At 47.3% G+C, this 26641-nt stretch overlaps 2 protein-coding genes across 3 annotated transcripts in view; one reads left to right on the top strand and one right to left on the bottom strand.

Annotated features, from left to right (window-relative positions):
- Positions 1–26641, bottom strand: part of LOC140208469 (uncharacterized) — a 97101-nt gene that overhangs the window by 14715 nt on the left and 55745 nt on the right. The window contains exon 4 of the mRNA XM_072277149.1: positions 21068–22052. Coding sequence (XP_072133250.1) covers positions 21068–22052 — 985 coding nt within the window. The remainder of the gene's footprint in view (positions 1–21067; positions 22053–26641) is intronic.
- On the top strand, positions 8511–25758 carry LOC140208475 (uncharacterized). 2 transcript variants are annotated; one of them, XR_011888793.1, is made up of 2 exons: positions 8511–8570; positions 24653–25758. XR_011888793.1 is itself a non-coding variant. In XM_072277155.1 (2 exons), exon 2 carries the CDS (start codon positions 13105–13107, stop codon positions 14308–14310), a length of 1206 nt encoding a protein of 401 aa, XP_072133256.1. In that variant the 5' UTR covers positions 8534–8570; positions 12739–13104; the 3' UTR covers positions 14311–16384. The 2 variants fall into 2 exon arrangements, 1 of the variants encoding a protein (XP_072133256.1); XM_072277155.1 differs by lacking the exon at positions 24653–25758 and adding an exon at positions 12739–16384 and having other exon boundaries at positions 8534–8570.

The following is a 26641-nucleotide window of genomic DNA, read 5'->3' as shown; positions in this document are numbered from 1 at the left end:
TGGGACGTTCTCCTTTCTCACCCACCCCAATCGGGGAGAAGTCTACAGCCGAAAGCTCAGGGACAAATGTGAGGAGCCTCAGGAAGCGAGGCGAGTTGGGGGAAGTTAACGGGACTCAGTGGTCAACATTAGATTTCCCCAACACAACATAGAGGAAACATAGAACATAGAATAGTACAGCACATTACAGGCCCTTCGGCCCACAATGTTGTGCCGACCCTCAAACCCTGCCTCCCATATAACCCCCCACCTTAAATTCCTCCATATACCTGTCTAGTAGTCTCTTAAACTTCACTGGTGTATCTGCCTCCACCACTGACTCAGGCAGTGCATTCCACACACCAACCACTCTCTGAGTAAAAATCCTTCCTCTAATATCCCCCTTGAACTTCCCACCTGTTACCTTAAAGCCATGTACTCTTGTATTGTGCAATGGTGCCCTGGCTATCCACTCTATCTATTCCTCTTATTATCTTGTACACCTCTATCATGTCTCCTTTCATCCTCCTTCTTTCCAAAGAGTAAAGCTCTAGCTCCCTTAATATCCGATCATAATCCATACTCTCTAAACCAGGCAGCATCATGGTAAATCTCCTCTGTACCCTTTCCAATGCTTCCACATTCTTCCTATAGTGAGGCGACCAGAAATGGACACAGTACTCCAAGTGTGGCCTAACCAGAGTTTTATAGAGCTGCATCATTACATTGCGATTCTTAAACTCTATTCCTTGACTTATGAAAGCTAACATCCCATAAGCTTTCTTAACTACCCTATCTACCTGTGAGGCAACTTTCAGGGATCTGTGGACATGTACCCCCAGATCCCTCTGCTCCTCCACACTACCAAGTATCCTGCCAGTTACTTTGCACTCTGCCTTGGAGTTTGTCCTTCCAAAGTGTACCACCTCACACTTCTCCGGGTTGAACTCCATCTGCCACTTCACAGCCCACTTCTGCATCCTATCAATGTCTCTCTGCAATCTTTGACAATCCTCTACACTATCTACAACACCACCAACCTTTGTGTTGCCGGCAAACTTGCCAACCCACCCTTCTACCCCCACATCCATGTCATTAATAAAAATCATGAAAAGTAGAGATCCCTGAACAGATCCTTGTGGGACACCACTAGACACAATCCTCCAATCTGAATGTACTCCCTCCACCACAACCCTCTGCCTTCTGCAGGCAAGCCAATTCTGCATCCACCTGGCCAAACTTCCCTGCATCCCATGCCTTCTAACCTTCTGAATAAGCCTACCGTGTGGAACCTTGTCAAATGCCTTACTAAAATCCATGTAGATCACATCCACTGCACTACCCTCATCTATATGCCTGGCCACCTCCTCAGAGAACTCTATCAGGGTTGTTAGACACGATCTGCCTTTCACAAAGCCATGCTGACTGTCCCTGATCAGACCGTGATTCTTGAAATGCCCAGGGATCCTATCTCTAAGAATCTTTTCCAACAGCTTTCCCACCACAGATATAAGGCTCACTGGTCTATAATTACCTGGACTATCCCTACTACCTTTTTTGAACAATGGGACAACATCCGCCTCCCTTCAATCCACCGGTACCATTCCTGTGGACAACGAGGACATAAAGATCCTAGCTAGAGGCTCAGCAATCTCTTCCCTCGCCTCGTGCAGCAGCCTGGGAAATATTCTGTCAGGCCCCAGGGACTTACCCATCCTAATGTATTCTAACAACTCCAACACTTCCTCTCCCTTAATATCAACATGCTCCAGAACATCAACCTCACTCATATTGTCCTCACCATCATCAAGTTCCCTCTCATTGGTGACTACCGAAGAGAAGTATTCATTGAGGACCTCACTCACTTCCACAGCCTCCAGGCACATCTTCCCACCTTTATCTCTAATCGGTCCTACCTTCACTCCTGACATCCTTTTGTTCTTCACATAATTGAAGAATGCCTTGGGGTTTTCCTTTACCCTACTCGCCAAGGCGTTCTCGGGCCCCCTTCTTGCTCTTCTCAGCCCCTTCTTAAGCTCCTTTCTTGCTTCCCAATATTCCTCAATAGACCCATCTGATCCTTGCTTCCCAAACCTCATGTATGCTGCCTTCTTCCACCTGACTAGATTTTCCACCTCACTTGTCAGCCATGTTTCCTTCACCCTACCATTCTTTCTCTTCCTCACCGGGACAGATTTATTCCTAACGTCCTGCAAGAGATCTCTAAACATCAACCACATGTCCATAGTATATTTCCCTGCAAAAATATTATCCCAATTCACACCCACAGGTGTGAGCTTTATAGCCTCATAACTTGCCCTTCCCCAATTAAAAATTTTGCTGTCCTCTCTGATGGTATCCTTTTCCATGATAATGCTAAAGGCCAGGGAGCGGTGGTCACTGTCCCCTAGATGCTCACCCACTGGGAGATCTGTGACCTGACCCGGTTCATTACCTAGTACTAGATCTAGTATGGCATTCCCCCTAGTCGGCCTGTCCACATACTGTGACAGGAATCCGTCCTGGACACACTTAACAAACTCTGCCCCATCTGAACCCTTGGAACTAATCAGGTGCCAATCAATATTGGGGAAGTTAAAGTCACCCATGATAACAACCCTGTTATTTTTGCACCTTTCCAGAATCTGCCTCCCAATCTGCTCCTCTGCATCTCTGCTGCTACCAGGGGTCCCGGAGAATCGCCACCCATCGGGGAGTGTGAGCACACACCACGTGATCTTGCGTCACAAAGCGGAGGGCGGGGCTAAATAGCCTCACGTGACCTGCTGACGGGACTTCCGTTTCAATTCTGCGGAAAGAGACAGCCTGCGCTCCTGGTTTGGGTCGTTCAATGCAGATTAAGTGAAGTCGACACGTTTCTGACGAGCCCAGATAACTGGGTACTAAATGAGTAATTGGCCCGCCGTTCGGGGCTGACGGCCAACATCAGATCTCCCCGCTCGGGATCGGTCTCAGTACTCACCGATGGGAAAGTGATATCTTCGGCCCGCAGACAGTGATCCCGACCCCCGGCTCCCCGACCTGGGAGGCGATCGTCCCTTCCCGATCCCGCAGACGGCTCGCTTCAGCACTGAGCGGAAAGGCAAACACCGTCCATCTGGCGACAGTGAGCATGCGCGGAGAGATTATTGCGTCTCCGGAGGGGCGGGGCCTCGGGAACAGACCCGCTGCTGCTGCCCGTCTGCGGTTAAATGGGCGGGGCGAACGGGATCACGTGACCGGTGGGTCCCCACAACCCAGGGAGAGACTCCAGCGACCCGCCCGCCACTCTGTGTTATGTACCGGCAGCGAGAGACCACAAACTCAGTCTGTATTAGTATAAACTACTATCTGTATTAGTATAGAGACAATTAAACAAACTACTCTTCTAAACAGAAGTTAACAGTGTTATGCGTTTTGTGGCTGCAAAAATGTCAAGTTTAGGAACAGTTCTGAAAGTTTCACAATGGCAAGTTTCAGTTTTCCACGGAATGGGGAAACTTGTAAATCCACATTAAAATGCAACGAGGAAGTAATCACAAAGAATTTCGCAGGTTCTACACTGGGAAAACGAAATACAAATCACAGAAGATTTTCAGTTGTCGAACCGTATTCCAAAGTGTGTGTGTGTGTGTGTGTGTGTGTCTCTCTCTCTCTCTCTCTCCCCCTCCCTCGTCCTCTCTTTCTCTGTCTCCTCTCTCCCTCTCTATGAGACTGACAGCTCCAGCAGTGTACTGACGTCATACTCCCGCCTCCTGCAGCCTCTCTTAAAGTAACACCCACAGCAAAATGAAACCTCTGATCTCGTAACACTTGCCCCTCACATCTCCTCTCACTCTAAATGTATTAGACATTTCAACCCCCAGGAAAAATATGTCATCTGTCCGCTCTATCTATTCCTCTCGTAATCTTATAAATGTCCATCCAGTCTCACCCCAGCCTGCGCCGCTCTGGAGAAAACAACACAAGTTTGTCCAGCCTCTCGTTACAGCTCTCTCAACCACCCGATCAATCTGTGCAGTCTCTTTCAGGGAGCTGTGAACTTGGATCCAAATCCCTCTGCTCATCGACACTGTTCAGGGACTTTCATTCAACAGTGTACTGTCCCTCTACATTCGACCTACCGAGCTGCCAAGATGATCATCACTAATCAAATCTCACTGAGTTTTCTCAGGTCCTATTAAATGTATTCCCAAGTGCACAAGTATGAGAAGGTACAGGGACAGAGAAACACCCAATCCCCCACCGGGGAAGAGATACAAAATCCTTAAAGTGCGTACCACCAGGCTCATGGACAGCTTCCTGTCTGCGGTTGTAAGCCAAATGAATGGTCTCCAGTCCAATAAAATGGACTCGAACTCACAATGTAACTGGACGTGACCCTGCCCCATATGTCCATCTGCACTGCACTTTCTCTGCAGCCATAATGCTTTGTTACAGTTATTGTTTTGTCGTATATCAGCTCAATGTACTGTTGCAATGTATTGATCTGTGTGGATGGTAGGTCGGGCAAGATTTTCACTGTAGCTCAGTACGTGATAAGAATAAACAAATTCTCCATTTTAATTGTGTGGAAATATTAGACAGACTGAGCTTCTGCTTTGGAACCACAGAGGGAAACTTGACTCAACTGAGGAACACAAATAAATAGAAAAGGCTTCGATCTCGTATTACGATCTGCGGTAACTGGGATCAGGTGACCGGTGATGGGTCTCCCAGACCAATTATCAGAATCAGGTTTAATAGCACCGGCAGGTGTCATGTAATTTGTTGTCTCTGCGGCAGCAATAGAACCTAATTCATAGCAATAGATTTTAACCCCCTCTGTGATGGGGATTTACAGACATTCACCACCCTCAGAATGGAAACATTTCCCGGACAGTCCACCCCCTTTTTTCAGAGACTGGGATCCCTGGTTCAACCGGTAATAATGTGCATTTCAATGTGTTCACCTCTCAGTCCTCGATTCTCTAAATGAAAGGGTTATCGCATTTGATCTTTCTTCATATGATGACCCCACCACTCCAGGGATCAGTCTGGTGAATCTTCATTGCACTCTCTATAATAAATACTCTCTAACCTCTTTGTTAATCCTCTATGGAATTAATTTCCATCTTCTGCAGCCCCGTGTTGCCCCAACCACTCACCTCCCACCCCCGTCACTATTTCCACCTTCCCACCTCCCCCCTCACCTGGATCCACCTCTCACTCCCCAGTTCTTGCCCCATCCCCACCCCTCACCTCTTTTCTCTGACTATTTCCCGTCCACTCTCAGTCCAGAGGGAGGGCCTCGGTCCGAAATGTTGACGGTCCATTTCCCTCCACAGATGCTGCCCGACCCACTGAGTTCCTCCGGCAGTTTGTTCTTTCGTCTGTATGACCCGTGTTAGCGAGGGGAGTGGGATTTTACACCATATTCCAGGTATAGTCTCAACAAAACACAAATAATTGTCACTTTGCCCGGACCATTGGCCCCGCTTGCAGGGCAACAGTCTGCCGGTGTTTGCCCCCCAATGTGGTGAATCCCTCTGCTGGCCACCAACATGGGCTCAGACATTTCCACAGATGAGCCCCTCCTGTCCCCACCGGGACAAACATCCTGTCCGCCCCCTCTCTGACCATCTTCATTCTTTCAATAAAATCCCCCTCTCCCTCCCCGGGGAACCGGCATCAAACCGACGGGCCGAGCGGTCTCCTCCTACCTCTCAGCGACACATCAGACTCCGGCCGCAGGAGACGCTTCACAAACGCCCCAACTTCCCTCGGAGGGAAATGGAAATAAATCAGAAAGCGGACATTTACTTCGGGATTTGTTTGGCTCTGAGGAAAGATCGGCGCCGAAGCGGGAGACGGCCTCTCGGCTGGTCCGCCTCTGTTATTGGTTATATACAAACCATAGGCTTGCTCTGCGGCTTGATATTCTAAATTGGAGATCTCTGGGGTACTCCAAACGCTACCTCCTCCCAGTCTGAAAACGACTCCCTCATCCAGCCACACAGTAGCGGCAGTTCATCGATCTCCAAAGAGAAAGCCTAATAACCTACTCCTGAGGTCAATACAATTGCTGTCTCTGAGTTTACCTCCGTCAAATGCCAGGAGGGACATAGTAATCAATATGTCTCCAGTCGCAGCCGTGTAAATAAAATGTGATATTAGTAGGTGTGTGGCGGATGCCGAGAATGCGAAGGAGACAGACAAACTGAGCCAAGTCGCAGACTGATGAAGGGGAGGAATGATCCATTTTGATACAGAGAGGGAAGCAGAGAGTTTGATATTGTGCCTGATGCCAGAACTGTGTCCAGTTAGAAGATGAAGTCTTGTTCCTCCAAATTGTTTTGAGCTGTGACAGTGTTTTTAATCAGAAGACACCATGGAGACTAAAATTATCTGAGTTGAAATGCTGTCCACCCACTGACGTGCTTTGTAAACTTTTAACAGTGTAGAAAAGTCAAAGGATTTGTGTATGGGAAACTCAAACACAACAGCACGTTAGTCCCGCTGTTTCTGTCAGTTCACCAGCGCTTGAATGTGGAGACGGAGATGCTGGAGAAGACAGCGCCCCACTCGCTGCAAGGAGAGCCCGGTCACGTCTCCGTGTCCGTGATCTGATTGGATACATTGCCATGACGTTGAGGGCAGTGTGATGTCATCCACTGGCTCTCATTTTGGAAGGGATTCAGTCGGACATCCCAGATACACCAACAGCTTCGCCCTGGGAAGCGGCCGTTCACCTGCTCCGTGTGTGCGAAGAGACTCATTCAGTTAACCCACCTTGTAATGCTCCGGTGAGTTCACAATAAATAAAGGCCACATTTCTGTACGGAGTGAGCAAAGAGTTTTACTCAATCATCCCAGCAGCTGCAACACCAGCAACTTCACATCAGGGAGGAAGGTCAAATTAGCTCCGTGTTAAATGTTTAACAATCACGGTGACTGAACGCAGCTGTAGGTTCATGAGGGATTGTTACTGCCAGTTATTCTGCAGTTCTTGCGGCTGCTCATCGCACCCAGGACTGAACCCTGGTCACAGAGCATTGGAGGAGTCTGTTCTGCTGATGCTAACCTTAAACTAGATTGGTATTAACATCATGGATCTGTGAAAGATAAATCAGTTCTGTATCAAATCCCCTGTCAGAAGTACTTACTCTCTCTACCAAACTCACAGTTTATACTAGAGAGGCCGCTCGGCCCATCTGGACCCTGCCCATGTTTCTGTTCCACATCAGTATTTTAAAATCTATCCCTGCCGTTCCTCTCTCACCCTCCCTGTGCTGACAAGTTGCAACTAATCACCACTCCCTGGGAAAAGAGATTTCCCTTGAATATCATAGAATCATAGAAACCTACAGCACATTACAGGCTGTTCGGCCCACAGTGTTGTGCCGACCATGTAACCTACTCTGGAAACCGCCTCGAATTACCCTCACAGATCGCCCTCTATTTTTCTAAGCTCATAAAAGACTCAATTGCATCCGCCTCCACCACCGTCACCGGCAGTGCATTTCGTACACCCACCACACTTTATGGAAAAGCATTCCCTCTGACTTCTGTCTTGCAACTACTTCCAAACACCTTAACACTATGCCCCGAGTGTTAGCCATTTCAGTCCTGGGAACAAGCCTCTGGCTATTCCACGACCAATGCCTCTCAACATTTTATACACCTGTATGAATTCTCTGCATTGTTTTCTCCAGACTGAATAAGACGATGAGTTCCTTGTGGTTTTGACATTCCCCAGGGCTCTGGACTAAGGAGGTTAAACTCCTTCTTCCCTGCTCTTTCGAACGTTTTGGGACATTTTCACTCATTTCAAAGGACTGTCCTTCAGACAGCTGGGTTGTTGCAATGCACCTCCACAGTCTGACAGCAGACCAGCGAGTGAGTCTTCGATAGAGCAGGGTCAGAAGCCAGAGTCGCCAGCACGAATCAAGGCTTTGGGGCTCCAGAAAGAGATGGGGTCTGGAGTTTACAAGGAAGAGGAGGAATCAGACCATCATGATGTGGCTACAAATGAAAGATCAGAAACATTTGCGGACTGGTTGATTGAAAAAAAATCTAGTTATTTTCTGAAAAATACTGGAAGAATTCAGCAGATCAGGCAGCAAATGTGAAAGGGAATAAATAGACAACGTTCCGGCCGAGTCCCTTCAGCACGCCTAGAATATGTACTCCTCTCCTTAGTTGCTGCCTGAACTGCAGAGTTCCTCCAGCATTTTGTGTGTGTGCGTCTCTGTATTACCAGCAACAGCAGAATCTCTTCTATTTTATATCTGCATTTGTAAAGGATTGTACTTTGGCATTAGATACACGTTGATATTGAGTATATTGTTTATGGGAGCCGCTTTCTGCGTTAAAACAGTTGCTGAGTATTCTATATACACAAAAAAAAAGTGAGGTATGGACATGGAACCGGTGTTTGCAGAAACTGTTAATGGCACCGTGATTACCCATAAAGCCCTGCGATAAAACTTTCGCCGGCGCTGAAGCATTGATCAAATGCGCAGGCGTCAAGGTTGATGACGTCGGTGAATATCACGCATGCGCGCAGTATACATTAGGCCTCGGGATCACGGCTGCGGGATCGGCTGCAGGTAAGCGGGTATCTCGGGGCGATGTTGTGACTCCGGACTCCGTGACCCGCAATCCCGGGACAGTCCTGCTCTCTTCCCTCTCTCTCAGCCCCACCATCCGTACACGGGCCCCGGGGAGCTTCCGGCTGATGAGGGAATGGGAACCGATGGGTCTCTCAGACAGAGCTGAGCTCCAGCTGTCTAAATGCAAGGATCGGGAACTCGGAGAAAGGGAACAAAATCTTTTACATCAGCTGTTGTGAAAATCACCTTTGTTCTGCCTCCAGTCACAAACCAGAGAAAATCTGCAGATGCTGGAAATCCGAGCAACACACACAAATTGCTGGAGGAACTCAGCATTAGTACTCTTTTCCATAGATGCTGCCTGGCCTGCTGAGTTCCTCCAGCATTTTGTGTCTGTTGCTTGTTCCACCCCCTCTTGTTCTGGACTTTCTACCCGTGAGAACATGTTTTGTCCCACTCTCTCTGGGTACATAATGATATCAAACACCTTTGCCCTGGGCAACAAGTAGCTTTCACATCACAAATGTGCCAGACTCCAATGAGACAGACTACTGCCCTTCCCTTCATATTCATTGGCATTGCCATCACTGAGTTCACCACCGTCAGTCACCTGGGGGAGGGTTCAGGGGAAATATTTATGTACAATACAGAAACTGGTGTTACCTGTGTGTATTGTGGTGATGCAAAAGTTGCTGGAGAATTTACAAGTGGGAAGAAGTGGAGTGATATTTGGAAATCTGAGTTTTTAAAGCGTAATTTAGCAAGCAAACCACATATGGACAATGTGCAAAACCTGTGGTGAGAAAACCTTCATTACCCGTTACAGGCCTGCAACATTGGTTGTGTGAGAGTGCAGAACTCAATCAAAGCCAGAGGAGATCAAAGTTCGTACTGACAGTGATTTGCCAGTTGTTGAAATAAATACCTCTCTATAGAAAATTCACTGTGCAGATGTTGTCACTGGGTAAAAAAAAAAAAAGCACAATACAAGCTTTATGTGCACACTGGTCATTACAAATTAGAGGGGACATTGGTGGGAAGGTGGGGAGACTTCCAGTGTCCCCGATGCCCTCACCTACAAGATGTGCATCCAGCTGCAGCTTGTAACCCTGCGCTTTACGGAGTTGGAACTTGAAATGGATGAATTCCGGATCATCCAGGAGATAGATATGACATGAAGAGAGGTGAGTTACACCCAAGGTGCAGGACACGGGAAACTGGGTGAGAGTCAGGAAGGGGAATGAGGTTAAATAGCCATCGCAGAGTACGCTTGTGTCCATCCCACACAACAATGGGTGGAACCACTTTAGAAACTGTTGAGATTACCTGGCAGAGAAAAATCAAAGGGGTGATAGGGGATTCGTTAGTTAGGGGAACACAACAAGAGGGGACTAATATCCCAGTGGTAAGGCTCACTAGTGCTAGTGTGGGGAGAGGGTGATGTGGTTAAAATAAGTTGTAGGGGGAATGGGAGCCAGAATGACAGAACAGATAGTGGGGAGGGTGAATTGAATTGAATTGCCTTTATTACATACATCCTTCCGATACATGAGGAGTAGAAATCTTTATGTTACATCTCTGTCTAAATGTGCAATGTGTAATTTATAATAAATAGTTTGTACATAGGACAGTGAATTAATCAGACTGATGGCCTGGTGGAAGATGATGTCCCGGAGCCTGTTGGTCCTTTTGCTGTGGTACGTTTCCTGGATGGTAGCAGCAGGAACAGTTTGTGGTTGTGATGAATTGGCTCCCCAATATCCTTTGGGCCCTTTTTACATACCTGTCTCTGTAAGTGTCCTGAATACTGGGAAGTTCACATCTACAGATGTGCTGGGCTGTCCACACAACTCTCTGCAGGTTCCTGTGATTAAGGGAAGTACAGTTCCCATACCAGGCAGTGATGCAGCCAGTCAGGATGCTCCCTGTAGAAAGTTCTTAGGATTTGCGGCCCCATCCCAAACTTCTTCAACCGTCTGAGGTGAAAGAGGTGCTGTTGTGCTCTTTTCACAACACAGCCTGTATGTACAGACCATGTGAGATCCTCGGTGATGTTTATGCTGAGGAAATTAAAGCTGTTCACCCTCTCAACCCCAGATCCACTGATGTCAATAGGGGTTAGCCTGTCTCCATTCCTCCTGTCGTCCACAATCAGCCCCTTTGTTTGTGTGACAATGAGGGAGAGTTTGTTTTCTTGACACCAGTCAGATGTTGTTCAGACCTCAGATAGAGTCAGCAATCAAATGGTTGCGAATGGTGAGATGAATGTGCTGAGCTGTGTATATCACAATGCAAGAAGCATCGTAGGAAAGCCAGATGAGCTCAGGACAGGGAATTATGATATTGTAGCCATTATTGGGACTTGGTTGCACCCAACAGTCTGAGGGATTTAGAGGAACAAATTTGTAGAGAGATCGCAGACCATGCCAAGAAACAAAGGTTGATTCAGTGAGTGATTTTAATTTTCCATATATTGATTGGGACTCCCATACTGTAAAAGGACTAGATGGGGTAGAGTTTGTCAAATATGTCCTTAATCAGTATGTAGAATTCCTGATGTAGAAGTGTGCAATAAACTGTTAGGAAATGATCCAGGGCTGGTGACAGAAATTAGTGATCATAATGCCATGAGATTCAAAGTAAATATGGCAAAAGGGAGGTCTGGACCACAGATTGAGATTCCAAATTGGAGAAAGGTCAATTTTGATGGTATCAGAAAGGATCTGACAAGTGTGGTTTGGGACAGGCTGTTCTCTGGCAAAGGAGTACTTGGCAAGTGGGAGGCCTTCAGAAGTGAAATTTTGAGGGTGTCTAGTTTGTATATGCCTGACAAAATAAAAGTTGAAAAGTTACAGGTGCAGGGAACCTTGGTTTTCAAGAGATATTGAGGCCCTGGACATTTTGTTCCCCAAAATGCCTCAGACTGTTGGGTGCTACCAAGACTCATTAATGACTACAATATTATAATTCCACCCCTGAGCTCACCTGACTTTTAGTCGTCTTCTGTTCATTTCTAAAAGCTTCCCAATAGTTTTTGCTCTTTTGTTTGCCCTCTCTTTGGCTTTTATGTTGGCTTTGGCTTCTCATATCAGCCATGGTTGTGTCCTCCTGCGTTTTCAATGCTTTCACTTCTTTGGGATGTATCGATCACTCAGCTCCTGAATTGCTCCCAGAAACTCCAGCCATTGCTGCTCCGTTGTCACTCCCACCTTTTCCCTTCCAAACAAGTTTGTCCAGCTGCTCTGTCATAGAAACATGGGGAAGTTCAGTGCAGAAACAGGCTATTTGGCCCATCTAGTCAATGCTGAAAAAACATTTAAGCTGTCTACCTGCACCGGGACCATCGCCCTCCATACCCCTACCATCCAGGCTCCCATCCAAACTCCTTTTAAATGGTGAAACTGAGCTCATATTCACCACTTGTGCTGGCATCTCATTCCACACTCTCATGACCATTTCAGTAAAGAGCTTTTCCAAATGTTCCTGTTAAATTTTCACCTTCTCCACTTAACCATGACCTCTGGCCATCCCACGCAACCTCAGTGGAAAAAGCTGCTCGCATTTACCCTATCTATACCCTCATAATTTTGTATATTTCTAACAAATCCTCAAAGCAATGTATAATTTCTTGTTTATGTTTGGAGCCTTTTTTGGTGTATAAGATGATGAGGGCATTGATTGTGTGGATAGTCAGAGGTTTATTCCCAGGGCTGAAATGGCTAACACGAGGGGGTATAGTTTTAAGGTGTTTGTTAATAGATACCGAGGGGATGTCAGGGGTAAGTTTTTTACACAGAGAGTGGCGGGTGCATGGAATGCACTGCCAGCTATTTGTGTGAGAGTGTTTCAGTTACTGTGGGGCCAGGAACCCATGCAGCTCAGTGAGAACAGGGAATAATACCAATGGAGAGAGTCAAACTGAGCCAGGTCACAGATTGGAGATGGCAGAAATGCTCCATTCTTATAGAGACAGGAAGAGCATCGGAGAATTTGATGGTCACTCCAGATACCAGCTCTGTGCCCAGTTAGAAGATGATTTCTCTCTCCAACTTGGGTTGAACCTCACTGTAACAGTGTGATGCCAGATCACACGTTGACAACTCAAGGGATCTCATCTGAAATATTGTCCTACACCCGTTGATAGATTTCGTAAATATTTTTACAGGTTAAGAATGACAAGGAGTTTGCCTATGGGAATCTCAAACACAACACGCCAGTTTTGCTGTCTCTGTCCAGATATTTAAGAAGAGGAGCAAGGGATTCACTCGATCATCCTTCCTGCTCAGACTGTGGGGAGGGATTCACTCGATCATCTGACGGACTGGCACGCACATCATTTTACACAGGGGGATCCCATTCATCTGCTCAGACAGTGGGAATAGAATCACTCAGTCATCTCAACTGAAGGTACATCAGCAAGTTCACATCGGGCAAGGCCTTTCACCTGTGGACACACCAGTCAGTTCACACTGCGCAGAGGCTGGCCTTCTGCTGAATTTGTGGGGAAGGAATCACTCGGTCATCTGAACTAATGGCTCACCAGCAAGTTCACACTGGGGAGCGGCCGTTCACCTGCTCAGACTGTGGGAAGGGATTCACTCGGTCATCTGACCTAATGGCTCACCAGCCAGTTCACACCGGGGAATGGCCGTTCACCTGCTTGGACTGTGGGAAGGGATTCACTCAGCCATCTCATCTGATGGTACATCAGAGAGTTCACACTGGGGAGAGGCCATTCACCTGCTCAGACTGTGGGAAGGGATTCACTCAGTCATCTCATCTGATGGTACATCAGCGAGTTCACACTGGGGAGAGGCCATTCACCTGCTCAGACTGTGGGAAGGGATTCACTCAGTCATCTCATCTGATCGTACATCAGCGAGTTCACACTGCGGAATGGCCGTTCACCTGCTCAGACTGTGGGAAGGGATTCACTCGGTCATCTGAACTGAACGTACATCAGAGAGTTCATACTGGAGAGAGGCCGTTCACCTGCTCAGACTGTGGGAAGGGATTCACTCAGTCATCGCATCTGAAAGTACATCAGCGAGTTCACACTGGGGACAGGCCGTTCACCTGCTCAGTGTGTGGGAAGGGATTCACTTCATCATCTACAGTGAAGGTACATCAGCGAGTTCACACTGGAGAGAGGCCGTTCACCTGTTCAGAGTGTGGGAAAGGATTCACTCAGTTAGGCCACCTACAAGCACACTGGTCAGTTCACACTGGAGAGAGGCCGTTCACCTGCTCAGACTGCGGGAAGGGATTCACTCAGTTATCCACCCTAATGACCCACCGGGAAGTTCACACCAGGAAGAGGCCATTTACCTGCTCAGTCTGTGGGAAGGGATTCACTTTGTCAAATCAGTTACTGAGACACCAGTTCGTTCACACTGGACAGTGGCCATTCACCTGCTCAGACTGTGGGAAGGGATTCACTCAGTCATCTGAACTGAAGGTACATCAGCGAGTTCACACTGGGGAGAGGCCGTTCACCTGCTCAGAGTGTGGGAAAGGATTCACTCGCTCATCCCACCTACAAACACATCAGTCATTTCACACAGGGGAGCGGCCGTTCACCTGCTCAGACTGTGGGAAAGGATTCACTCAGTCATCAGAGCTACAGAGACATCAGCGAGTTCACACTGGGGAAAGACCGTTCACCTGCTCAGCATGTGGGAAAGGATTCACTCAGTCATCCCACCTACAGAGACACCAGCAAGTTCACACTAGGTAGAGGCCGTTCACTTGCTTATGGTGTGGGAAGGGATTCACTTGGTCATCTCAACTGCAGAGACACCAGCAAGTTCACACTGGGTAGAGGCCAACCTCCTGCTTGGACTTTGGGAAGAGAATCTCTCAGCCACATCAACCGGGTTTGCATCATTGAGTTCACACTGGGGAAACCCGTTCACCCTCTGTGAATGTGGGAAGCGATTCACTCAGTCATGTAACCTTGCAACTCTTGCTTCGGCTGGCAGTTCAATGTAGGGGATGATAGCTCCCGGCCCGGCCAAACTTAAGAAATCTCATTTGGGTGGATGCTGCACGATGTGTCCCCTGTTACAAATCCGTACCCCGAAATAACAAGCAGTACAGAATATGTGATTAAATGATTGAGCTTTATAATTTTTACTTTGACTATAGGGTTAGTAAAGAAAACAAAAAAAAAGAAAAAGGGCCCACTCCATTTGCGTCTTCTCATCTCTCCCCGGCAAAAGAACATGAAAATATCTCTTCCAGACTCACAAGGAAGAACATTTCTGACACTAGATCGTCCCACACTCCAAAACCCTGTTATCTCTAGTTGTAACCTAAACACTGCTGCTACAGAGAAACCATTACCTCAGCAGTGAAACATTACAGAGAGGCCATTACATTAACAGTGAAACCTTACAGCATGTTATACTTGTGACACACTGCCGGATTCACACTGGGGAGAATGTTTCAATAAGCTGCATGCTGGATATTTGTCCATCACCGTTGCTGAATGCTATTTTGAGAGTGACTGTCGGTGCTGAACTCTGCAATTATTGCTGCTGCTCACCACACCCAGTTCTGCACCCTGGTCACTGGGCATGGGAGGAGTTTCTTCTGCTGCATATTCACCTTTAATGGGACTGGAGTTTAACATTCTGCATCTGTGGCAAATTAATTAGTTCTATTTTAAACTCTGTTTCTGGTACTTAGAGTATTTATAATACAACTAGTGTACTCAGGCCTGCTGGACCCAGCCAGTGATACAGTTCCACAACAGTCCTTTTAAATCCTCCTCTGTTGTTCACATCTGTGGGATGGGTTCCAAACAGTCACCACTCTGTGGGTGACGAGGTTTCCCTTGAATTTTCTGCAGACTGAAGAAGTCGAGCTGACTGCAGTTCTGTCTGAGATGTTCTTTGCCCCTCAAATCTCTGGGCTGAGAAAGAATGACATTGGGAGTTAATCTCCTTATTCGGAGCTCATTTCTACATTATGGGTCATTTTCCCTGCTTCTGAAGGGTTGTTGAAAACACTCTCCTCTAAAGACTGAAAGCAGAATGGGAAACCATTAGTTGGATGTTCAGCGGAGCAGGGTCAGAAACCAGAGGCGGGTCTGCATAGGGTAGAGTTTGGGGCACTGGACGGTGGTCAGGGAAACAATGTATGATGATTAGAAGGGAATCAGCTGCAGGGCATGGCAATGAATGACAGAGTAGCAACGTTTGGAAGCTGATTGACAGGGAAAATAATTCAGTTGTCTGACTGACACAAACAATGCCTGTGGTGAGGTGCTCCACTGGTCGAGGTACGTGTGTGTTGAGAATGGTTATATCCATTGAGGGAGTTGTTCCTGCTTATTTATCCTGTAATATTATATCTGGATGGTTATTTTAGATTATCCTATCTGTAATAATGTATTGACTATCATATCAATTGTGAGATTCTGTCCTTAACTGGATCAGGCTTGAATTTAAGGTGCCTTAATGAAGTTATGGTGATTATTAATGAGTTTGTATTATAAAGCAAGATTTTGGTGAATGATATTTGCCACTTGATTGTACCTTTGTCAGTAATCAGATTGAGTTAAACTGCAGCAGGATCCTGGAATGTGTTGGATTGTGTCTGGTTTCTCTTGGCATTTTCTGCATTTATTGCCTTGTTACTTTGTATGGTTTGTATTTTTGATTTTTTTTTTTCTTTTTGTTGACCACCTTGTCCTGTACTTCTGCAAGGAACCTCCCTGTTTCGGGGAAGAGGTCTCCAACTCTCAGTCAGGTGCTCGATGCTTCCTTGTCAACATCCAGTCTGCTCAGATCGTTGGGATGTCTCCCATGGAGGGTCATACTCATTCCACTGGTTAATGTTTTCTTCCATAGTGATGATTCATTTTTCTGAGTTAGCCTCTCATTTAGGTTTCCTGGTCTGTGTTTCTTATCAGAATTTCATATACACACATGAAGCACTGAATCCAGTTCATTTTTGATGAAAATATATACTTAGAAGTCTTATCTGAGTGTTGTGTGATTTTATTTTTTTCATGTCTGTTATTCCTCTTTCTCCTTCTGTCCAAGGTAGTATTAATCTGAGGCTATGTCCACACTGGACCGGATAATTTTGAAAACGACGGTTTTGAGTAAAAACGACAGGCATCCACACCAGGCGTTTTTCAAGATATCCCTGTCCACACTAAAATGGATATTTGGGAGAATTTCCTCCTACTGGGCATGCGCAGACACATCTACAGAAAACAAGCGAAGAGGAAACGGTATAATATTTACGTTTCCGCGGTGGCGTTGTGCTATTTCCATTGGTCAAAAACAAGAGTACCTACAACAACAGCGAAAGAAAGTTTTCAAAAATGTCTTCGAGGAATACAAAGAAAACCTCCACTGGAAAAAGCAGACGGACTTCTTCATTTAGACAGACAATGAAGTCGAGCTGTTTCCGCGAGTTACAAACAACTACAAGGTCAGCAAAGCAGTGGAGAACGTTGGAGGGAGATGTTTAACTCCGAAAAAGCTATTAACATAGAGAATAAAGTAAACTACACATGCATGAAGCCGTCCTCTACCCAAGATCAACAAGAGTGGAATCTTCTGCCGCCAGACCTGCACAGTATTTCTGAGATTAATATTTTTAAAGATAGACTCAATCAAATCAATTTATGGGATCTGGTCAATAAAGCTCACTTCACAATTTACCTCTCACGCTGTTCACACCGACTGCCCGTTATAACAACCATCCGGCAGTGCTTGCACAGTACCAAGCAGCAGCAAAAAAAACTTTGTTGTTGTGGTGTTGTCATGACAGCGTTTTTAAACATCTCCGTTTACCCCGTCCACACTTCAACGCAAAGCAATCGTTTCCAAATTTACACACTCTGGAGAGTGTTTTCGAAAATCTCCATTTTCAGGGGAGGGAAATGCCATTTCAGTGTGGATGGAGGGTCAAAACGAAGAGAAAAAGCTTTGTTCTCAAAATTATCCGGTGTAGTTTGGACGTAGCCTAAGTGAGTCTGAGTGTAAATAGACTTTTCTAAAGTTGTCATTTCAGCTCTTATTTATCTTTGTAAATTTTACTGATTGAAATGGGACCAAGATATTTTCTTAAAAAAATGTCAATGTCTGTATTGATGAAAGTGTTTATTGCCTTTGTTGTGTTTGTTAACTATTAAGCTCTGTTTGGCAGGTTTTTTTAAGCCTTGAACTAAATTTGGTCAAAGGTTTTCCCCATTTTGCACTACTGTAGCGGTGTGCGACACATAGCGCTAAAATAACCACACGGAGTCGGTGAGTTGGGGTTGCGGTTAAAGATTTATTTAACTTCGCGGCCTGCTTTAAAGCCTTCCCGTTCCCGCCCTCTCTGGGCGGGATTGCTGTGGGGAATGCATATTCCCAGCCCCTTTCCGCACGCGGGATTTTCCCCCTGCTGGTGAAGATGGCCTGGCGGCCTTTTTGGGGCCGGCCCTCTGTCTGCGCGCGCTGTTTCGTGAGCCGGTTTGTGTGTGCTAGAAAGTGGGTCGCCACATAACCACGCCCCCCAGAACCGGCGATACCTCCCTCAATGTCCAGAGTCTGGATCGGCCTCTGTTTGGGAGGTCTGCCCCTGCGCCGCGGTGCCTGAGCCTGGACCAGCTGCGCCAAGTCCACATGGGCCGGTTTGAGTCGGTCCACTGTGAAAACCTCCTCTCTCCCCCCAATGTCCAGCACGAACGTGGACCCATTGTTCCTGATCACCTTAAACGGCCCCTCGTAGGGCCGCTGTAGCGGTGCCCGGTGTCCGCCCCGTCGTACAAAAAGAAACTTACAGTTCTGCAGGTCTTTGGGTACGCAGGTCGGGCTCTGTCCGTGCTGTGAAGTGGGGATGGGGGCCAGGTTACCAAGCCTCTCACGTAGTCTGTCCAGGACTGCTGCGGGTTCTTCCTCTTGCCCCCTTGGGGCTGGTATGAACTCTCCTGGTGTACCGTACACCAACTTGGCCGACGAGGTGTGCAGATCCTCCTTGGGCGCCGAGCGAATTCCGAGCAGGACCCAGGGAAGTTTGTCCACCCAGTTAGGCCCCTCCAGGCGGGCCATGAGAGCCGACTTCAGGTGACGGTGGAAACGCTCCACTAGTCCGTTCGACTGTGGGTGGTAGGCAGTTGTGTGGTGTAGCTGCGATCCTAAAAGGCTGGCCATAGCTGACCACAGGCTGGAGGTGAACTGGGTGCCCCTGTCGGAGGTAATGTGGGCCGGTACCCCGAAGCGGGCTACCCAGGTTGCGATCAGTGCTCGGGCACAGGATTCGGAGGTGGTGTCGGTGAGCGGGACTGCCTGTGGCCATCTGGTGAACCAGTCTATCATAGTTAGGAGGTACCGCGCTCCTCGTGATACTGGCAGGGGCCCCACGATATCCACATGAATGTGGTTGAACCTCCAGCGGGTGGGTTCGAACCGCTGCAGCGGAGCCTTGGTGTGCCGCTGCACCTTGGCCGTTTGGCACTGCATGCACGTTTTGGCCCATTCACTGGCCTGTTTACGCAGTCGATGCCACACGAACCTGTTGGCGACCAGCCGGACAGTTGTCCTGATGGAGGGGTGCACTAAGTTGTGAATGGATTCGAAAAACCGGCCGGCGCCAGGCTGCTGGGACAATGGGCCGGGGTTGGCCGGTAGCTACATAACACAGTAGGGTCCTCTCACCTGGGCCTACGGGGAGGTCTTGGAGCTGCAAACCGGAGACTGCAGTTCTGTAACTAGGGATCTCAGTGTCTGCCTGCTGTGCCTCTGCCAGCGCTGCATAGTCCACCCCCTGGGACAGGGCCTGTATGGTAGGTCTGGATAGTGTGTCCGCCACGATGTTGTCCTTTCCCGAGACATGCCGGATGTCCATCGTGTATTCGGAGATGTAGGACAGATGTTGCTGCTGGTGGGAAGACCAGGGGTCGGACACCTTAGTGAACGCAAAGGTAAGCGGTTTGTGGTCTGTGAACGCAGTGAAGGGCCTACCTTCTAAGAAGTACCTGAAATGCCGGATTGCCAGGTATAGTGCCAATAGCTCCCGGTTGAAAGCACTGTATTTGAGTTTGGGTGGTCGTAGGTGTTTGCTGAAGAATGCCAGGGGTTGCCAGCGACTCTCGATGAGTTGTTCCAGCACTCCACCAACTGCTGTGTTGGATGCGTCCACCGTGAGGGCAGTAGGAACGCCCATTCTGGGGTGCACTAGCATCGCGGCGTTTGCTAAGGCTTCTTTGGTTTTAACAAAAGCGGCTGCGGCCTCTTTATCCCAGGTAATGTCCTTGCCCTTACCCGACATCAGGGTGAACAGGGGGCGCATGATTCGGGCTGCTGAGGGGAGGAAACAGTGGTAGAAATTCACCATACCCATGAAACGTCGACTGTACTTCTTCCTAGAGATGCTGCCTGGCCTGCTGCGTTCACCAGCAACTTTGATGTGTGTTGCTTGAATTTCCAGCATCTGCAGAATTCCTCATGTTTAGGAAAATGGTGCATAGTTCTCTGAAGGTGGAATCTCATGTGGATAGGGTGGTGAAGAAAGCTTTTGGTATGCTGGCCTTTGTAAATCAGAGCATTGAGTATAGGAGTTGGGATGTAATGTTAAAATTGTACAAGGCATTGGTAAGGCCAAATTTGGAGTATTGTGTACAGTTCTGGTCACCGAGTTACAGGAAAGATGTCAACAAAATAGAGTACAGAGGAGATTTACTAGAATGTTCCCTGGGTTTCAGCACCTGAGTTACAGAGAAAGGTTGAACAAGTTAGATCTTTATTCTTTGGAGCGTAGAAGGTTGAGGGGGGACTTGATAGAGGTATTTAAAATTATGAGGGGGAAAGATAGACTTGACGTGGATAGGCTTTTTCCATTGAGAGTAGGGGAGATTCAAACAACTGGACATTAGTTGAGAGTTAAGGGGCAAAAGTTGAGGGGTAACACGAGGGGGAACTTCTTTACTCAGAGAATGGTAGCTGTGTGGAACGAGCTTCCAGTTGAAGTGGTAGAGGCAGGTTCGATTTTGTCATTTAAAAAAAATTCGATTGGTATTTGGACAGGAAAGGAATGGAGGGTAGAGGCAGGTAGATGTGACTAAATGAGAGTAAGCGTTCAGCATGGACTAGAAGGGCCAAGTTGGCTTATTTCCGTGCTGTAATTGTTATATGGTTATATGAACTTGCGGGTGTCTCTGTAGGTTGGACAACTGAGTGACTTCCTTCTCAGACCGAGCAGGTGAATGGCCTCTCCCCAGTGTGAACTGACTGGTGTGCTTGTAGGTTAGCTAACTGTGTGAATCCCTTCCCACAGACTGAGCAGGCGAATGGCCTCTCCCCAGTGTGAACTCACTGATGTATCTGTAGATCAGGTGATCGAGTGAATCCCTTCCCACAGACTGAGCAGGCGAATGGCCGCTACGCAGTGTGAACTGACTGGTGTCTCAGTAGGTGAGATGCCTGAGTGAATCCCTTCCCACAGTCTGAGCAGGTGAACAGCCTGTCCCCAGTGTGAACTCTCCGATGCACCTTCAGTTGGGATGACTGAGTGAATCCCTTCCCACAGTCTGAGCAGGTGAACGGCCTCTCCCCAGTGTGAACTTGCTGGTGTCTCTGTAGATCAGATGATCGAGTGAATCCCTTCCCACAGTCTGAGCAGGTGAATGGCCTCTCCCCAGTGTGAAATCGCTGGTGTTTCAGTAGGTCAGATGACTGAGTGAATCCCTTCCCACAGTCTGTGCAGGTGAACGGCCTCTCTCCAGTGTGAACTCGCTGATGTACCTTCAGATGAGATGATAAATTGAATCCCTTCCCACAGACTGAACAGGTGAATGGCCTCTCCCCAGTGTGAATTCGCTGATGTACCTTCAGTTTAGATGAGGAAGTGAATCCCTTCCCACAGACTGAGCAGGTGAATGGCCACTCCCCAGTGTGAACTGACTGGTGTTCTTGTAGGTGAGCTGACTGTGTGAATCCCTTCCCACAGTCTGAGCAGGTGAACGGCCTCTGCCCTGTGTGAACTCGCTGATGTATCTGCAGATGAGATGACTGAGTAAATCCCTTCCTACAGACTGAGCAGGTGAACGGCCTCTCCCCAGTGTGAACTCGCTGATGTATCTGCAGATCAGGTGATCGAGTGAATCCCTTCCCACAGTCTGAGCAGGTGAACGGCCTCTCGCCGGTGTGAAGTCGCTGATGCACCGTCAGTTGAGATGACGAAGTGAATCCGTTCCCACAGTCTGAGCAGGTGAACGGCCTCTCCCCAGTGTGAACTCTCTGATGTTCCTTCAGTTGAGATGACGAAGTGAATCCCTTCCCACAGTCTGAGCAGGTGAACGGCCTCTCCCCAGTGTGAATTCGCTGATGTACCTTCAGTTGGGATGATCGAGCAAATCCCTTCCCACAGTCTGAGCAGGTGAACGGCCTCTCCCCAGTGTGAACTCTCTGATGTACCTTCAGGTTAGATGACTGAGTGAATCCCTTCCCGCAGTCTGAGCAGGTGAACGGCCGCTCCCTGGTGTGAACTCGCTGGTGAGCCATTAGGTCGAATAACCGCGTGAATCCTTCCCCACAAATTCAGCAGATGACCAGCCTCTGCTCAGTGTGAACAGACTGGTGTATCCACAGGTGGGATGACCGACTGAATCCCGTCTCACACATAGAACAGGTGAATGGGCTTGTCTCAGTGTAAACTTGCTGATGTACCTTCAGTTAAGATGATGGAGTGAATCCATTCCCACTGTCTGAGCAGGTGAATGGCCTCTCCCCTGTGTAAGATGATGGGCGCGTCAGTCGGTCAGATGATCAAATGAATCTCTCCCCACAGTCTGAGCAGGAAGGATGATCGAGTGAATCATTGCTCCACTTCTTAAATATCTGGACAAAGACAGCAAAACTGGCGTGTTGTGTTCGAGATTCCCGTAGACAAATTCCTTGTCATTTTTAATCTGTAAAAAGATTTACAAAATCGATCAATGAGTGAAGGACAACATTTCAGATGAGATCACTTGAGTTGCCAAGGTGTGATCTGGCATCACACCGTTACAGTGAGGTTCAACCCAAGTTGGAGAGAGAAATCACCTTCTAACTGGGCACAGTGCTGGTATCTGGAATGACCATCAAATTCTCTGATGCTCTTCCTTTTTTTATAAGAATGGGGCATTTCTGCCATCTCCAATCTGTGACCTGGCTCAGTTTGACTCTCTCCATTGGTATTATTCCCTGTTCCCACTGAGCTGCATAGGTTCCTGGCCCCACAGTAACTGAAACACTCACACACAAATAGCCAGCAGTGCATTCCATGCATCCACCACTCTGTGTGAAAAACTTACCCCTGACATCCCCTCAGTATCTATTTCCAAGCTCCTTAAAACTATGTCCCCTGTTGTTAGCCATTTCAGCCCTGGGAAAGAAACCTCTGGCTATCCACACGATTAATGCCCCTCATCATCTTATACATCTAAAAAAGGCTCCAAACATAAACAAGGAAATTATACATTGCCTTGAAGATTTGTTAGAAATATACAAAATTATGAGGGTATAGATAGGGTAAATGCGAGCAGCTTTTTCCACTGAGGTTGCGTGGTATGGCCAGAGGTCATGGTTAAGTGGAGAAGGTGAAAATTTAATGGGAATATTTGGAAAAGCTCTTTCCTGCAGTGGTCGTGAGAGTGTGGATTGAGATGTCAGCACAAGTGGTGAATATGAACTCGGTTTCACCATTTCAAAGAAGTTTGGATGGGAGCCTGGATGATAGGGGTATGGAGGGCGATGGTCTCGGTGCAGGTAGTTGCATTAGACCAGCGGTCCCCAACCACCGGGTCGCAAAGCATGTGCTCCCGGGCCACAAGGAAACAATATGATTTGGCGATATGAGTCAGCTGCACCTTTTCTCATTCCCCGTCACGGCCACTGATCAGCCATTACGCATGTGAGGTCATGACCCGCGCGTCATCTGTGTCAGCGCGGGAAGGAGATCAACTCCTCGAGCTTGCAAATGACGGCGGGCTGAAAAGTATGTTTGAAATAACATCTCTGTCGGCGTTCTGGATCAAAGTCAAGGCTAAATATCCTGAGATAGCCACGAAAGCACTGAAAACGTTGCTTCCATTTCCAACATATCTCTGCGAATCGGAGTTTTCTCCAATGAATGCAACGAAAACTAAATTGCGGAATAGACTGGACAGGAACTCACTTCGAGTATCGCTGTCTCCCATCATCCCTCGATAGGACCGTGGTGTTGGAGGGAAACAAGCCCAGGGCTCCCACTGATTCAGCGATATTGGTGTGTTGCAATGATCTTATATATTCATACGGGGAAAATATGTGCTGTGTGTTTAAAATCCAAATGTTACTTAAAATGTCATGATGCTATTGACTTACTTATATAACCATATAACAATTACAGCATGGAAACAGGCCATCTCTGCCCTACTAGTCCGTGCTGAACGCTACTCTCACCTAGTCCCGCTGACCTGCACTCAGCCCATAACCCTCCATTCCTTTCCTGTCCATATAGCTATCCAATTTTTCTTTAAATGATAATATCGAACCTGCTTCTGCCACTTCTACTGGAAGTTCATTCATCACTTACTTCAAGCTCCTCTAATAATTGACTTATCACTATATTCATGCGAGGAAAATATGTGCTGTGTGTTTAATATTAAATTCGTTAGATAAACCCTTTTAGAAACGAAATTGGGTGTATTAGCCATTTATTACATATATTCCAGTCGTGATTAACACCGCCCCCCCCCCCACTCCTGACCCTCCGAACAGAATCACGAAAAAGGATTTACAGGAAAAATCGGCAGGCCACAACGCGCATGCGCACTGGTGCCCGCGCAAGGCTTCATGGTCATTGTAGTCTTTCTCTGGGTAAACGCAACGTATTTGACTGCTACTCTTGTCCGTTGGCAACCCTACCCACCACCCCCCCCCCCCCCCCCACCGGGTCGGCCGCTCCACAAGAATATTGTCAATATTAAATCGGTCCGCAGTGCAAAAAAGGTTGGGGACCCTTGCATTAGACAGCTTAAATGTTTTTTCAGCATTGACCAGATGGGCTAAATAGCCTGTTTCTATACTGAACTTCTCCATGTTTCTATGACACAGAAGCTGGCCAAACTTGTTTGGAAGGGAAAAGTTGGGAGTGACAATGGAGCAGCAATGGCTGGAGTTTCTGGGAGCAATTCAGGAGCTCAGTGATCGATACATCCGAAAGATGTGGAAACATTGGAAAGGCAGGAGGACACAACTGTGGATGAAATGAGAAGCCAAAGCCAACATAAAAGCCAAAGAGAGGGTAAACAAAAGAGTGAAAACGATTGGGAAGCTTTTAGAAACCAACAGAAGACGACTAAAAAAAAAAGTCAGAGCTCAGGGCGTGGAATTATGATATTGTAGTCATTAGTGAGTCTTTGTAGTGCCCAACAGTCTGAGGCATTTAGAGGAACAAAATATCCGGGGCCTCAATATCTCTTGAAAACCAAGGTTCCCTGCACCAGTTAACTTTCAACTTTTATTATGCAGGCACATACAAACTCTACACCTTCAAAATTTCACTTCTGAAGGCCCCCCACTTACCAAGTACTCCTTTGCCAGAAAACAGCCTGTCCCAAACCACACTTGTCAGATCCTTTCTGATACCATCAAAATTGACCTTTCTCCAATTTAGAATCTCAACCCATGGTCCAGACCTCTCTTTTTTTCCATATTTACTTTGAATCTCATGGCATTATGGTCACTAATTTCGGTCACCAGCCCTGGATTATCAACCTATTGCACACTTTTACATCAGGAATTCTATGTACTGATTAAGGGCACATTTGACAAACTACACCCCATCTAGTCCTCTTACAGTATGGGAGTCCCAGTCAATACATGGAAAGTTAAAATCACTTACTGAATCAACTTTTGTTTCTTGGCATGGTCTGCGATCTCTCTACAAATTTGTTCCTCTAAATCCCTCGGATTGTTGGGTGCAACCAAGTCCCCAATAATGGCTACAATATCAGAATTCCCTGTCCTGAGCTCATCTGGTTTTCCTACAATTCTTGCATTGTGATATACACAGCTCAGCACATTCATCGCACCATTCACAACACGCTGGAGGTACTCAGCAGGTCGGGCAGCATCCGTGGAAATGATCAGTTAACATTTTGGGCCATAACCCTTCGTCAGGACTGAAGAGGGTAGGGGCAGAGACCCCATAAAGAAGGTGGCGGGAGGGTGGGGAGGAGAAGGCTCCAGGCTCAACCATTTGATTGCTGACTGTATCTGGTGTCTGAACAACATCTGACTGGTGTCAAGAAAACAACCTCCCCTCATTGTCACAAAACGTGCATCATTGCTGTCGCAGTTTATGTTCCACTGGATGCTAATGCTAAAGTAGCCATGAAAGACCTCAGTGCTGCTATTAGCAAGCTGCAGACATTGCATCCAGATGGAGCTTTGACTGTCGCTGGAGACTTTAATCATTGTAACCTGTGTACCGTGCTTCCAAGATTTTACCAAAATGTATTACGCACCACCAGGTGTAATAAAACCTCAGATCATGTCTACACAAATGTGGCTGACACTCAAACTAACTACCCTCCCCCATCTGGGACAGTCCGACCATCTTTCATTGTTTCTGCTTCCCAAGTATAGCCGGTCACTAAACGTGTGAAACCCACAATGAAGACTATTAAGATCTGGCTGGAGGGGGCTGACTCTGCTCTTCAGCACCAATTCCAGCACACAGAGTGGAGCACGTTTGCTGCCCATACCACCACAGACTCTCAGATTAACATTGATTTACAAACCAACTCTGTCCTTGAGCACATCAACAAGTGTGTAGATAGAGAGACATTACTAAAACAAATAAGAGTTTTCCCCAATCAGAAACCATGGATGAACAGAGAGGTTCACCTCCTGCTCAAAGCCAGAGATTCAGCCCTCAGGTCTGGAGACTGGGAGGTTCACAGCTCAGCCAGGGCCAACCTGAGGAGGGGAATCTCTCAGGCTAAACACATATACAAACAGAGAATCGAGGAGCATTTCAACTCCTCAGACCCCCGGTCCATGTACATGGCATACGGGTTATTACAGACTTCAAACCTC

The sequence above is a fragment of the Mobula birostris genome, chromosome 13 (genome assembly GCF_030028105.1).
Source record: "Mobula birostris isolate sMobBir1 chromosome 13, sMobBir1.hap1, whole genome shotgun sequence".
Classification (NCBI taxonomy): Eukaryota; Metazoa; Chordata; class Chondrichthyes; order Myliobatiformes; family Myliobatidae; genus Mobula; species Mobula birostris.
The sequence above is the reverse complement of the archived record's forward strand: the minus strand, read 5'-3'. Positions and strand labels throughout refer to the sequence as shown.

Bases quoted from the DNA above. Each gene is read 5' to 3' on its own strand.
- LOC140208475 (XM_072277155.1), top strand. From the start codon at position 13,105: ATGGCTCACCAGCAAGTTCACACTGGGGAGCGGCCGTTCACCTGCTCA.